This window comes from Scleropages formosus, chromosome 10 (genome assembly GCF_900964775.1).
Source record: "Scleropages formosus chromosome 10, fSclFor1.1, whole genome shotgun sequence".
In the NCBI taxonomy this organism is placed as follows: Eukaryota; Metazoa; Chordata; class Actinopteri; order Osteoglossiformes; family Osteoglossidae; genus Scleropages; species Scleropages formosus.
Window position 1 is genome coordinate 12,015,304 of NC_041815.1, and position 15,344 is coordinate 12,030,647.

The 15,344-nt window shown below is 43.1% G+C and overlaps 1 protein-coding gene across 1 annotated transcript; it reads left to right on the forward strand.

Moving 5' to 3' along the window:
• Nucleotides 1-4,608: 4,608 nt before the first annotated feature.
• tada2a (transcriptional adaptor 2A) lies at nucleotides 4,609-15,110 on the forward strand. The gene is made up of 15 exons (XM_018748191.2): nucleotides 4,609-4,891; nucleotides 5,363-5,469; nucleotides 5,690-5,749; nucleotides 6,369-6,460; nucleotides 6,772-6,929; nucleotides 8,172-8,260; nucleotides 8,445-8,517; nucleotides 8,797-8,860; nucleotides 9,318-9,361; nucleotides 10,451-10,561; nucleotides 12,418-12,489; nucleotides 12,949-13,081; nucleotides 13,484-13,527; nucleotides 13,864-13,943; nucleotides 14,234-15,110. Exons 1-15 carry the CDS (start codon nucleotides 4,867-4,869, stop codon nucleotides 14,417-14,419), a joined length of 1,338 nt encoding a protein of 445 aa, XP_018603707.2. The 5' UTR covers nucleotides 4,609-4,866; the 3' UTR covers nucleotides 14,420-15,110.
• The last annotated feature ends 234 nt before the right edge of the window (nucleotides 15,111-15,344 follow it).

Sequence of the window (15,344 nt, forward strand, 5' to 3'; positions counted from 1 at the left end):
ATATAGGGCCAGATAACATTTCATTGCTGAAGTGATCATGAAATCAGTTACACCACAATATTCTGGAGGAGAATGTCACAGCAATGATCTTGAGTTGTTCCAAACAACATGGACATTGGTTTAAGTACTAAAGAACAGCAAACTGTTTCGGTGTGATTTCGCGTCAGTCTTCGTGCTAAAGAGAACTTCCTGCTGCTTCCAAGGCTTCCCGAGGTTCTCCAAATCATGGATGGCTGAGTTATTCTAGCCTGTATGCGGATAATGCGACCAAACAGGGTTCTTACCTCCATATATGAAAGACCTGCCCAGAATTTGGGTTGGAAATCCCAACAGATTAACTTGGTGCGCAAGTTTTTACTTGCCTGGTTGTAGTTAGAGCAATGGCTCAGCCAATGTACGCTGAGGTTTGGTGATTTTTCCCAATTCTTTTTTAACGGCATTTTTTTCTACTGCATCCATTGACTCCTCTGAAAAGCACATTAAGAAATGTTGTACCCGGTGCTGATTGAGCAAACATTTCATAGTACCCATGTGAAATTTGTACACATGCTTTCACTGTGCCGTACGTCTATGTTTGTGTGTAAAAACCTGTCCACCCTCCGTGGTACAATATCCTCACCCAGTGGCTTAAAGGCAGAAGTTCCCTGGTCTCCTCTGTGGGATACATGGCTGAGGGCAGGTATGGGGAACATTGCTGCCCTGTTTTTACTGTTTTCTTTAGTGTTTTCTGCTTTTACCGGTACAGTTATGGCAGTCATTTCCATTGTATGATCACACTATAAATAATCACTGACTAACTTATTGTCTACACCTCCACTTGTCATCTCTCTTTAATTCCAGCAGTTCCCCAGTGGTGCGGGAGACATTTAGATTTTTTTCTCAAGATGTAATTTTCTTACATGGATTTTTCTGTTTCGGAAATACCACTTCAATCGTACTGTGAAAACTGTCATGACTGTGTGGTAACTCATTTAGACCACAGTCTCCACAACTTGTTACCTTGAAAGTACAAAGATTAGTAAACACTTTCAATCTTAGTAAAGTTGTGCTGTTCCACGTCCGCTCTGTTAGTCTTTGGAGAGCGGAACTAGTTCAGCTTCCGGGTTAAGCTCATAGTTCCGACCCGCCATCTTAGCCAGAAAGCTAGTCAAAGCGAGACATGTCAAAGACAATGATTGAAGAAAAGGTTGGGTATTATAAAACGGTTCTGAAACATTATAATTTTAGCAAAAATAAATGGTAGTGTCTTGGCAGAATAAGGTGTTTGTAACATTAATGTTTAGATTAAATATGTTTATTTACCCGGATCAGCTGAGCGGACGCTCAGCATGAATCACGCTGTAATTTGCATTTTTTCCATTTCTGTTTCCTCATCTTATTTCGGTCACAGGGCGTCCACATTGTAGTCATCTCGAAAAAGGAAGTGTATCTAAGTGTCACTCTTTGTTTTGAAACTTCAGCGGTATATTTCGGTGATTCTGCAATAGTGGCGGAATGTGTGTTCAGGCCCACATGAGAGCGATGGAATGTCTGTTTGACTGCACACTGCAGAACTGGCTTCGCCGCCGCCTGCAGCGTTTGTTTCTTGCACTTTTTTATTTTTGTTAATGCGGTAATTGTTTTAAGTACAATTGGGTGTCACCGTGCAGACAACTTTTAGCTCAGCACAGTGGGCCCCATGCATGTTGGAACTCCTCACCAACGGCTCTTTGAAAGTTGAAGAAATTAATATATAATTTTCTGCTACAGACTGCTGTCCAGTGTGAAGACAACCCGCAAGGATTTGGTGGTGTTGTGGTTTATAACGATATAACGACTCGTATATACAGTGGCGACCGAGCAAATATACTGGTAAATACAGTCTATTTCTTTCAACTGAAGAAAGAGGGTTAACAATTATGATTTCTTTAAATTAAAATGCACTGAGATGGAAATGTCTCTGATGTGAATTTATCCCATGACCTTCAACACAACAGCTTGTGACTCAATATATGGAAGATCCATATGGCTTTCGGCAAGACAGGGATTGTGAGCGTTTATCAGTTGCTGTCAATAATGGATATTTACCTAATAACATGTGAGTAAATTCCACTGTTGATTTTGTCTTCCAGCAACCTTATTATTATTATTACTATTATTATTATCATCATCATTTATTTCTGTGTTTCAGACCTGTTAATCTTGGTCAGGCACCTCCTCCTGTGAATTATGGTAAGATTACTAATATCACTGTGATATTTGAGGCACTGAGGTGTTTTGACAAAAACCACTTGAGTAAGTTGTCTTTGAATCCTGGTTAGCTTCCTGTGGTACAAATTACAGCCATGACTGCACTTATAGGGCCCATAAGGCCACAACACACAGTGAGTCACCTGTCATTTAGTGCTGTGAGCAAAACATGTACCACTTGAGATTACATAGTTATACCTTAATATGTTAACAGGGGCTGAAGGCTGTCATTCAATATTATACTTCACAGTGATGCTAATTCTGCCCTTAAGCTGTTTTTGGCTGTAGCTGTATTTAGTCATCATTCATTTTGCCAGTCTATGGTCCACACTCAGTGTTTCCACTGGCTTTGAGCACATTTCTGCTATTTGTCCTTTGTTGGTGGAGAAGAACTGGCCTCCGGTAAGGGCTCATTGCAACAACCACCTCCTGCTGGGTCTCGATCCTGTAGCCTTCTGTGACTCTGTCATACTGTGTTCCGAGAAACGTTATGGAACAGGGCTTTATTTCAGCTGAGCTTTGCCTGGAAGAGAATATTTTTTGCTTTTGCTGTGCTCTTACCTTGAAAAACTGTAAAAGTCCAATTTTCTTTGCCAATACTTTTGGAAAGAACACAAATATCTGGCACAGTGTATTTTTGTCTCTAAGAGTTTCTGCATGACTTTTCCCTACATTAATGGTTTCCCAAGAACCTGTAGCTCCTGTCTACAGAGCGTCCTCGGTACGGCCCTTCACCGTGCCACATAGAGGCTATGCATACGGGGGACTGCCTCTAATGGCCAGGGGCAGAGCTGAGGAAGTCTGTAGCAACCAGGTTATCTCCTATTCTTCTGAAGGTAATTGTCCAAAAGTATTCAGGAAATATTGTACAATTTTCTTGTTATTTGAATGTGTTAAATTGTCGAAAGTCACCTTTATAATATACCTGTATGTTTACACAGAAATATGTTTCATTAAGCATTATTTCATAAGATAAGCAATTAAAAGGTTAGCTGATCACTTGGTGTACTTGCAGTTCTATGGTTATTTAAGTAATTTTTGTAAACAACATGTACAGTACGTATTATTTGGATTATGCAGTATACGCTGGATCCTTGGTCTTTGCACATGTTCACATAGGGTTAGCTTTATGAATAGATCATCACATTCCCATAATCACTGTGTGAGATGCCTGTTTGTGTAATGGTCTTCCTAGGTATTAATTCCCCTGGACTTACTGGTAACAGTCCGTGTTCAGAGGATCAAGGAGGCCAGAGTCCAGGGCGACACAGAAGGAAGAAGCAAGCTCAGCAGAGGAGAAAGAAGAGCCATGTCTGAGCAACCAGCCAAGAGATGTTTTCTTTTAATTGTTTTGCATGCCAGTAGACCTATTTTCACCTTACTAATAAATGTATTGGCTGCACCACTTCAATGAAATAATAATAAAATAAATAATGAAATGTCCCATGTCTTTCGAACAGAAATGCACAAAACCTTTTAATTCTATTAAATGCTTGTCACACAGCACTTTCAATAATATTCATTTAGAAACCAGAATTTAAAAAAAATCAACAACAAGCAAATTTCACATCTTTAGGAGTTCTGCTTCTGCGATCTGTCACCGCCACCTCTTCTGTAACGCTGCTGCTCTTCTGGCATGTAACATCCCTAACTCTACACACGCGCACCACTCCTCTGCTCTCGTCTCACCTCTGGATCCACTTCAAGACCCTAACCCTGACCACCTTTCTGCTTCTAGAAGCTTCGTTCGCTGTGCCTCTTCTCCCCTGGTTCGTGGAATGAATGTTCTTGTTACCCCAGGTCTGCTACCTGTCTCCTGAGCCGTTGACGACCCGCCTCTTCACACACCAAGTTGGACCTGTTCAACATCTGGTCTTGCGTTTCAAGTATTTCTCAAAGATTGTCATTTACATTTAACCGATGCTTTTTGCCAAAGCAACTTACAAGATTAAGCTACCTACCTACAATTATTTACCCATTTATAGAGCTGGATAATTTTATTGGAGTAATTTAAAGCAAGCAAGTACCTGGCTTGCTCAAGGCTACTATAGTATAGCTGGAATTCAAACCTGTGCCCTTTTGGTGCAAAGGCAGCAGCTCTAACCACTGCACTATCAGGTTTATCTTAGACAGGCATTTGTGTGTAACCCCAAGCTCACCTTGTGTTAAGTGCAGTACTATATTTCAATTCACACACACACACACACACACACACACACACACACACACACACTTTCAGAACCGCTCATCCCATACAGGGCTGTGGGGAACCAGAGCCAACCCAGTAACAGAGGGCATAAGGCCAGAGGGGACACACCCAGGACGGGACGCCAGTCCGTCGCAAGGCAACCCAAGCGGGACTCGAACCCCAGACCCACCAGAGAGCAGGACTGTGGTCCAACCCACTGCGCCAGCGCACCCCCCTATTTCAATTTACACCTTCACTCAGTTGCTATTATTCACCACCCCTCCGTACGCTGAGCCGTTCCACTGCCTGGTTCCGCTAGAGGGCGCAAGCGAAGGTTCTGTGAGGCTCTTCCTCACGGGCTCCTCTTGCTCCCGACTCGTTGACCTGAGTGAAACACAATCGCGGAGACGAAAACATTACGGTACTTCGCGGCGAGCAGCCACAGCGTGATGGACCATCTGGCCTCTTTCGGAAGTGCGTATTGCTGTGTAACGCAAGGACGGAAAAAAAAAAAAAAAAAAAAAAAGAAAGAAATGACTGTGTAACACGTGTTTGAAACAAATGTGTGCGGATAATATATATGCCCGCGCGGGACGAAACGAAAAAAGAAAGCGCATTATTATCTCTCGCTCACGCCGGCCGGGTCCCTGACACTGACTGACTCTGCAGTGCGGTGTGGCGAGTAAATGCAGCAGTGAAGCTGCCTGCGCTTCCTTCCCGACCCGTCGGTAGAGTTACAGCAGTTCCGGTGTGCTTAGTTTCGCTGTAAAGTCACACACTCTCTCTGAGTGTCTGTGTCGGCTGCGCTGTTGAGTGAGTGAGTGAGTGAGTGTTGTGCTAGTAGCAGTAGCGTGCGCCGCTGTAGCCGTGGACGCCGGAGTGTGTGTGACTCACTAACTCTGTGTGTGCGCGCGTCACGTGTGTCTCCGACTGTCCCCCCCCCAGGTGACCCGTTCGATAAGCCTCCGTGTCGCGGCTGCTCGTCCCGCCTGCTGGAGCCCTACATCAAGTGCGCCGAGTGCGGGCCGCCGCCGCTGCTGCTCTGTCTGCAGGCAAGGAAGGAACCGGAATATAATATATAATATATTGTGTATCATTATCATCATAATTATTATAATAATATGGGCTCCTCTCCTCTCCAACCTCCCCTCTCTCTCTGTGTCTGTCGGCCCTGGGCTTCGTATTCCCAGCGGCTTTAACAACAGCAGCAGCAATAATAAGGATTCCTCTGTACAGTTCAATCACACTGCTTTTGTGCTCTTGTTTTTCTAGTGTTTCACCCGGGGATTTGAGTACAAGAAGCACCAGAGTGACCACAAGTATGAAATTATGGTAAGAGCAGCATCGCCTTCGCACGCTGCTGCACGGGGGAATTTACATTCAATTATCCGACTCTTTTCTCCAAAGCGACTTCTATGTATAGTGTTAGTCCGTCTGCAGTTATTTATCCGTTTACACAGCCAGGTAATTTCACTGGCGCAATTTAAGGTAGGTACCTTGTTCAGGGGTGCTACAGCTGGAGGTGGGAATCGAACCTGCGACCTAAGGGCCGAAGGTCGCAGGTTCGATTCCCATCTCCAGCTGTAGTAGTTTGGGTCCCAAAGTGGTCGCTCTACCGTTACGCTACCAGCTGTCCCCAAATTTACGTGTGTTTAATTCATTGATGCTTTTCACCAAAGCATCTTGCAACATTAAGATAATGATTTAGCTGCTCACTCAGAAGAATATTAGTACTTTAGCGGTTCAGGGTAAGTAGCCAGATGAAGGGTACCGCAGCAGGAGTGGGATTCAAACGTCACCTTATGAGATGATGGCACTAATCACCACGCCACCTGCTGCTTCATAACTAATGTTAAAAGCACTGTAGGTGTGTATATAGCATATGACGAATAACGTGTAAAGTGTACCGCTGTGTGACTGACTTTCTCTCCAACTCTCCGTCATCCTGCAGACGTCAGACTTCCCCGTGCTGGAGCCTGGCTGGACGGCCCAGGAGGAGATGGCCCTGCTCGAAGCTGTTATGGACTGTGGTTTCGGCAACTGGTCAGTGTGCTTGCTGGTGCTCGCCCGCAGAACTGTGGTTCTCATTCATTATCATTCATCTCGGCCCTCGACAACCTCAACCCTTTGGTATAGTCGCTACGCCTTCCCAACCCCCAGCAAGGGTATCAGATTAGGAGTGCCCTTGATGTGAATGATTGAGAATAAGATCTATAATTGTGCTCAAATCCTTGCAATTGTAATGGAAGGGCAATAATTGTAATTGCGTTTAAAAGGCTTCAGTTGTAATTGCCTGAAGTGTTGCTGGGAGCAATGGTTCATCACCATCTGTGCGTTTGCGCTCCCCTGTGCAGGCAGGACGTGGCATATCAGATGCGCACCAGGAGTAAGGAGGAGTGTGAGAGCCATTACATGAAAAACTTCATCAACAACCCCCTTTTCTCCTCCACCTTGCTCAGTCTGCGGCAGATGGAGGAGGCGCGCACCGCCGACACAGCAATCCCCTTCCGGCGTGAGGCCACCTTCTTCACTCTATTCTTGCATCCATGTTGTGTCTCTCTTGATTTGCACCGGTCATAAATAATATGTATTGATAATTTCACTGTAATACAGTACACACTGCAGTGGGGCAGCAGGTGGTATAGAGGTCAGAGCCCCCACCTTTGGACTTGAAGGTCCACCTGCCTTTTGAATGCCCTTGAGCAAAGTACTCGGTCTGATTTGCTCCAGTAAAAATTATCCAGCAGTATAAAAGGCTAAATTGTTCTAAGTAGCTTAATACTAAATACTGTCACTTAGGTGAGAATAATCAGTTAAATGAATAAATGTAATCCTGTGCCCTTTTTCCATGGAAATAAGTGTATACTGAGTCTGCAGATGGCAAACCCAGTTGGGATTCAAAGTCTGTTCGTAACTCGATGTTCCCCACGCCTCCATAAATCCAAAAACTTTGTCAAAATTAGTTAAAACTAGCTTAATGGAAATTCCCCATTTGATTCATATGGTAGGTTGTGTAAAAACCTCAGGTAAATCAGTGATGAATTAAAAAACAGAATTTGTTATAGCTGTTTTTTCTATTTTCATCTAATGCTCATCCTGTGCAGGGACACTTTTTCATTTTTATTTGAAACAAAGTTACAATTATCTTCTTTAAATTTACTGAAATTAAAAAATCTCCACTACCTCCTACGCAACATTCATCAACACCTAGTTATTTTGTGTGCGTTATTATCTATGCAAACAGTAGAAGTGTAATAATAAAGACATACTTCTGTTTGGATATAGCCATTATAAATAAAAAACACTGCAACACTTATCATTTTTTAAACCTTGAAATGAACAAGTGAAGCAAATATCAAAGTTAATAACGGAAAACTGTTTGCATCTTCAAAAATATGTAAACTGAACATTCATCTCAGGAAGACCCAGTATACTACTGTAATGTAGGTACAGCTGGTTGCATAGTGGTTAGCGCTGTTGCCTTTGGACCCAAAGGTTGCAGGTTTGAATCTCGCCTCCACTGTAGTACCCTTGAGCAAAGTACTTATCCTGAATTACTCCAGCAAAAATTTCCCAGCTCTACCAATGGGTAAATAATTGTAGGAAGATTAACATTGTAAGTTGCTTTGGAGAAAAGCATCAGCGAAATGAGTTAATGTGATGGAGTTTATGAATGAGTCTCAGAATTAGGTGGGTGGAAGGGAAGACATCTAATTGGGAATATTGCACATTTTTCCATGTGGGTCTTCCCCAGCCTCTGATGACCCTCCCAGGCCAACCTTTGACTCATTGCTGTCCAGAGACATGGCTGGATACATGCCAGCGAGGGCCGACTTTATGGAGGTGAGGACCACGAGAGGGTTTGTTTCGTGTGCAGGTTTTGCAGATTACTGCCTGTGCAACCTGAGCCTCAGTCATTCTGACCTACTTAGTCCTTCTCCCATGGTATAAAGTTTTTCCCCAACTCTCTCTTATTCTGAAGGATGTGTCTGGATTCTCAGCTTTTGTTTTTGTTTCTCACCGCAAGGAGTTTGACAACTATGCAGAATGGGATTTGAAAGACATTGATTTTGTGGACGATGACTCTGACATCCTGCACGGTGAGTCAGAAAGATGAAAGTGGGGTAATGTCCATTAGGTTAGATTGATGTTTACCCCCATATGAATACCCTGAGAGATTGTCCTGTTGTTCAAGCTGATCCGCTGCAGTGATCACTTGAAGTGCAGCAAGTTAGTTGCCAGAACTGAATCTAAGAAGCAGTGTGGCACACTGAAACACTATTGTAATTCTCTAGGTAGAAGCAGATTACACTGTGGTGCAAGTGGAAGTGGGGAAAAAATGGGTTGACTAATCCTGTTGGTGTTGGTGGTGTTTCCAGCCTTGAAGATTGCAGTTGTTGATATATACCACTCCCGGTTAAAGGAACGACAGCGCAGAAAGAAGTGAGTTTCATTGTGAGCCCGTGGAAAGAGAGGCATGTTTGTTCTCTGTTCGCCCACTAGAGCGCACTGGGGAACCACACTGTGTTCTCGCGTGCTTGCGCTGAAAAAGGAGGACATTTCTAGGAAGAACTGGTTCAGACTGTCAGTTTTTGCATAAAAATAATGGTGCAAAATTACTCTTAAAATCAATGATGAGAAAAACCATGGGCTACTGCTGATGTATCTTCACATGCTGAAGAAGATTGCTTTGAAAGTAAAAGCACAAGGTGCCATCTTTCAGACTTTCCGTAGCGTGTCATCTAGTTGTTATTCTCACTGGCTGCAGAGCTGTGTATGGGGTTAATCAAAATCACAGTTCTGTGAGCATTATTATGTTTATCTGAGTAACAGTCTCCGTTAAGGAGTTTGTGGCGACAGACAAAACTTTACAGGTTTGAGGCTGGTGTTTGTTTTTCAGGATCATCCGGGATCACGGGCTGATCAACCTGAGGAAGTTCCAGAGTAAGTGTTCATTTTGTGGTTTTGAAAAAAGTTGGTGGGGTTATCTGGAGGGGAAAAGGACTGCTTTGGTGAGTGCCGGTCAAATACTGCAAATTTGAAACTTTTAATGAGAGAGGTCTCTTGGGAATATTTGATTCCTGTGGGTTGGGGGGGCGCTAACAGTTGCAACTCAGAATAGCAACTCTGACGACTGAGTCCATCCTTCTGCCCTCCTATGAATAGATGGCTGTGAAATGGACACTTCAAGTCTATTCTGGAAATAATCGGCAGCTTTATGAGCTGTTATTGATTTGCCGTTTGGAAATGAATGGGGCAGATGCAGTGTAGAGGATGGTCAAACCTTGTAAGGTCTTTGGGGTTTTTCATAGACACACCTAAGCTCATGGTTGCTGCAAATAGTGAAGGCTTCCACTTCCCTGAAAGATAATTCACTTTTTCCCTGCGGAAATGGCTTGTTTCCCAAGCCACTGCCTGACAGTGTTTTTTTTTTTTTTTTTTTTTGTGGTCTTACAGAGGTAGTGGGAAGCAGCACTTCTTTGTTGTAGTGGCTTATCTTCTGGCATGTACCCACTCAGTAGTCTCTCAAGACAAAAGCAGAGCTACAGGGTGGCTGTGGCACTGCGGCCTGGTTGTCATAGCAACCGCCAGACTGTGATTCTGACAGCTTGTACTCGAAGTCCACGGGCTTATCAGTGCTCTTATAGTGTGAAGTGGCTAGACGCACAAGACCTGTGGCCATTAACCTCAGTACACCTGTAACACTGATTGCCAGGGAGAGTTTCCCACTGCTTGAGAAGCTGCAGCTTGGGAATTGAGCTCACTGTGTCTTCGTGATCTCCTTATCTGTGTTATGGCTACTTATTTATACAGCATTATGTCATAGAATAACCGCCAAACCCATTCCACCTGTTCCTTTCCTCGGGCTATTGGTTGCAGCCTGACTCAGTAAGTTCACAAGTTTAAATGCATTTTTGAAGGACGTCTCAATGAAATGCATGTTCTGATTTTGCAGACAGAGATGTTTTTGTGGATGCCTGTAGGGTGCAGGACAGTAAGAGGGTGTGTAATACCTGTTTTCGTGTGCTTCAGTGCTGGAGCGTCGCTACCCCAAGGAAGTTCAGGATCTGTACGACGTCATGAGGCGATTTGCAAGGGTGGTGGGGCCTCTGGAACATGACAAGTTCATTGAAAGCCATGCACGTAAGTCACATACATCCGTAGAAATTTTGAAATTAAAAATGAATCTTGGTGATCAAGAAATGTATGCTTAGTTCTCATACAAGAGTCTCGCACAATAAAAATCCTTGACCACGTATGAAAATACCCTTTTTTCCATACACCAGACTTATTATTCAGTACTGTGAGATGTTTTTGTTATCAAGTGGATAGTTTTATTCTGAAACAGGGTATTTTATTCTTTATGAAGGCATCACTGTTTGAATCAGATATTTTGACACAGAGGTGTGGATTTTATGTCTCAGTCCTGCAAGGTTTTTTTTTTTTTTTTTTTTCCCCTCCTCTCCGTGGTCCTAGTCAATATATTCTGGCTAAATCTGGTATATTGAACCACCCATTATGCTGGAAACAGTGATGACATGTGAACAAGTAGGCTCTGAATGGCGTTTGTTGAACTCGACGCTTTAAATAGTGGTCCAAGCAGAGACCATAAATGTTTCATAGGAATGCAGTTATCACATTATACAAGAACTAACTGTACTTTGCCCAAAGTACTATAGCAGGAGGCAGGATTTAAATCTTTGTCTTGTCTAACCAATACACTCCCTGCTGGCTTTTGATTCTAACGTTTAGAAATAAACCTTAAGCATGTCATGATTAATTTATTTAATTTGTATAAATAATCTTAACATAGCCCTACATTAGCGTAGGGCATGATGTAACCTTAAACGTTTGTTAGTATCTTTGCACAGCACCACTGTCCAGCATAGTGTCCACATGCTTTGCATAGTGAAAGACTACTGGCAGTGGTCTTGTGAACTTTTTTATGTCATAACCATCCTTTATCCCAGTTATCAAAATGTCTCCTTAAATTATTTGTAACTACTGATGCTGTTGGGGAATAGTATAGTAGACAAATCCAAGCAATAAATTTTGGTCCAAACTTTTTCCACTACTTAAAACGGTACTCGGTTCCCATTCAATCCTGTCAAATGCCTTCGCCACATCCAAGGAGACAGTTACCTCTGGCTTATCCAGAGTGGAGAAATGCACGATTTTCAGTAGTTTGCAAATGGTAGGAAAGGAATGGTGGCCTGTGATAAAACCTGTCTGACTGCACAAAATGATATTCGTCGTCATAGCGTTCAATCTGGAAGCCAGAAGTGTGGCAAATATTTTGACATTGATGTTTAAGAGTGAGAGAGGCCGATATGAACTACACTGTAGTGCATCTTTACCTAGTTTCAGCAGGAGTATAATGGATGCCTCAGAGAGGATTTGTGGCTTACAATTATTTTTTATGCACAGAAAAAATCAGTTCTTGGACAAAAAAGGTGATCTAAAATGAATAAAAATATCTAATGGTATATTTATATAACAATGGTGACACCAGTATATATCATAATGTTTGCAACAAAAACGGTTATGTTCTAGCTAATCTTTAAATATTTTCATTCATTCACAGAGCTCCTGAATCTCCCCTGGAACCCTGGGGTGTGAGGCAGGGTTCACCTTAGATGGAGATATGTGAGGGAGGACTTGCATAAACTATTTAAAATTCAAGAAATTTTTTTTTTTTTTTTTTTCTGTGCATAAGAAATAATGGTAATCGATTTCGCAAAGGGTATTTGCCTCATGGTGCGATGTCATGGAACATTAACAATAATGTCATGGAACCCTGTTATGGAGAAATAGGTGTACTGGGGTATTGATGGATACCCAAGCAAGGGGTCTAAAAAGCCTAGATATGAGAGAAAATTAACATTTCCTGTAGCTTGTTGACAAAGCTAGGCACCTTTCTGAAAATGTAAACCTGCAAGCCTTCTGATCCCCGTGGGTACAGGCTTCTGACACGTTCTTGACACCTCTTCAATTTTCAGTCGAGTTTGAGCTTCGGAGGGAGATCAAGAGGCTACAGGAGTACCGGAAGGCAGGGATCCGGTCCTTCTGCAGTGAGTCAGTCGTCTCTTGGGGTTGGAGCACATTGTGGACACATGGTATTATGTTTCTAGCTTTTTGTTAATGGTTTTTAGCTTTGTATAGTTCATGCATGCAGATCACATCCTGCTTCCTCTCTGAGGAAACCCACTGTAAATGATGGTGAACAGAAAGGTAGAAACATTTGCTTGCACCCTCACTATCGAGCTGCTTTTTTGCTACATTGTTTTGTAGACTAGGCTTTTGGCTAAAGATTTGGGCAGTTTTACACATCTAGATTATTTTAATATTTATAAAACTTAAATATGTCAATTTACCTTCTGTAAAGTTAAAACAGCAGTTTCCAGCATAGGGTGTTAGCTTTTCATTACATGTCCAGTTCCTTAATCACACAGAATGGGGGCTCCTTGCAATTTATTGGATGTTTTTGTAGCAGGGATAAATTCTAATCAATCATCTCCGCATTTCCTCAGGTGCCAGGGTGTATGAACGAATGAAGCGCGTGCGGGAGGACGAGCGCAGGAAGAGGACCATGTTGTGTGATGTACTACAGTACATCCAGGACGGTCGTGCCTGCCAACAATGGCTGCACAAGCAGGCAGCTATGTAAGGGCTGTTTTCCACATTCCTACAACGTATCACTTGGCACAAGCTGTCGCCTGGGTCCCATACATGCTTCTCAAAGTATCCACATTGTAGCTAGACATACGTAATGCTGCGCCTCCATGATGTGTCCCATGTTTGATCCCAGCTGATATGCTGAGGCCAGGCTATTGAGGTGTCTTAGAGACATTCTTTGCCAGTTTGTTTGTTCCTGATTTCATACACTGCTGGATTGTGCTTCCTAATCTGGGTATTTGGGTCAGATCCACATTCCCACTGATTATTCCACGGCTGAGTTGGTTATGCGTGATGATTCATTGTCTCTCTGGATGCCTCTCGGGGAGTGGGATTTAAAAACAGCGCACAGGCCATTAGTGACGCATGACATCTTTTTTCCCCCTGCAGCGATGCAGGGATCAGTCCAGCGGTCACATCCATCTCCTCCTCAGGTAAGCAGGGCTGTGTTTTTCAGTGTCACTCTCCTCTCCATCTCGGCCTTACTTTGGCGTAGCCTGGGGCTGTCTTCCTCATGTGGTGTCTGACATTTTCACAAGTGGTTTAGAGCAGTAGCTCCACCAAGGTTTCTGCTGATGGTTGTTTCTCATTTCCCGGTGGGCATGTAGAACATGGCCATGGTATAGGCAAAAACATTTGTGCTCCTTGGCACTCCGCATGCGATGAACTTGTTGCATTCATCACCTTTGTATTCAGCTGGTGATGTGTGCGCACAGTGGATTTGCTTCCTCCACCAGCAATGATCACTTTCCTGTTGTCTATCCCTGCAGCTACAAGCAGAAGAAGTGCCCCACCCCTCAACCTGACTGGCCTGCCAGGGACTGACAAGCTCAACGAAAAAGAGAAGGAGGTATAGCTCTTGCATTCAACCCTGATGGTCACACAGAGACTTGGAAGGTCAAAATTTGAACAGGAATGTGAGCCAGTGGCTGAAGGCCTTTATGGTTAAATTCCATGTATTTCTAAAAGGAAACCACCTCTAGCTTGACTGCAAGTGACTTTTACCTGTTATGAGAGAAATTTATAACCCCAAGGCCAGAAGGGTTAGGCAACCCAGTGACCTTCTCTGTTTCTGGTCATTGTAGTTCTCACAGGAAACATGTAACAACAGCAGTAACATTGTATCTGTGATGTTTGCAGCTGTGTCAGGTGGTGCGGCTGGTGCCCGGTGCCTACCTGGAGTACAAGCAGGCCCTGCTGAACGAGTGCCGACGTCAGGGTGGGCTGAGGCTGGCGCAGGCCCGCGCCCTCATCAAGATTGACGTCAACAAGACGCGCAAGATCTATGACTTCCTTATCAAGGAGGGCTATATAAACAAGGCCTAGGGCTCGCATGGGCTGCAGAGAGAATGTATGATTTCTTGCTGTGTGTGCTTTCAGACACATGCAGACCACTAACATTGTCTTACCCTTCTTTCAGGACATTTTTAAGGTATCTTAACAGAGGGCATCATTTCGGTCATTCCCAAAGGGTGACTATAGGAGGGTATAATGTAAAGAGTAGCTCTCGGTGCCTGGCTGCTACTTAGAACAATTCCATTAATGAAGTTCTTCTGCCGGAGGGACCAGTTCCTTGTTCAGTGTACAAGTTTTCTACATGTATGATGAAGTTTATGGTAAAATGTCAAATAAGCTTAATTTTACAACCCATAAATCCACATATGTACAAATTGTTGTTGGTTTAGGCCCTGGAACTATGGATTATTATTTTGTTACTGTGAAATTTTCCTTGTCAGATGTTTGTTACTCTCTCTTTTAAGTCTAAAATTGCCTTTTTATTTAGTATTGCACAAAAATGATTACTGTCTGGGTATATATGTTTTAATAAGGTACTGAGAGATTGGCTGTTGAAATTAAGCATCACTCTCTGAATTATGTCTGTGTGAGTGTGAAAGGTAGTGAGCATTTCGGTTTTTTGTATGTATGGTTCTTTACACATTATTGTAATGGATGAGATATGAAAGATTGTTTTTATTACAAATGTTACTCTATTAAAATTGAGACACAAGCTGTAAATTTTACTATACATTTTTTGTTCTTGTTTGGTTACATTCTGGAGACAGCTAATAAATTGACCGCCTCTCGTCTGATGGCGAGAGACTGAGCTGGAGTTTACTGAAACTCTAAAATGTTGCTCTGCATTGTTGCAGGAGAGTTGAAAAAGAGACCTGGTGTCTCCCAGGTATCTGACAAAGTTCTGTCACTCTGTTTCAAACTTAGCTGTGCAGTGCTGGCCCATAAGTGGCACCTC

Excerpts from the sequence above, each read along its gene's own strand:
- tada2a (XM_018748191.2), top strand. The coding sequence starts at position 4,867 with ATGGACCATCTGGCCTCTTTCGGAA. Across the intron at positions 4,892-5,362 it reads CCATCTGGCCTCTTTCGGAA|GTGACCCGTTCGATAAGCCT; the intron begins GTGCGTATTGCT and ends TCCCCCCCCCAG. Across the intron at positions 5,470-5,689 it reads CGCTGCTGCTCTGTCTGCAG|TGTTTCACCCGGGGATTTGA; the intron begins GCAAGGAAGGAA and ends TTGTTTTTCTAG.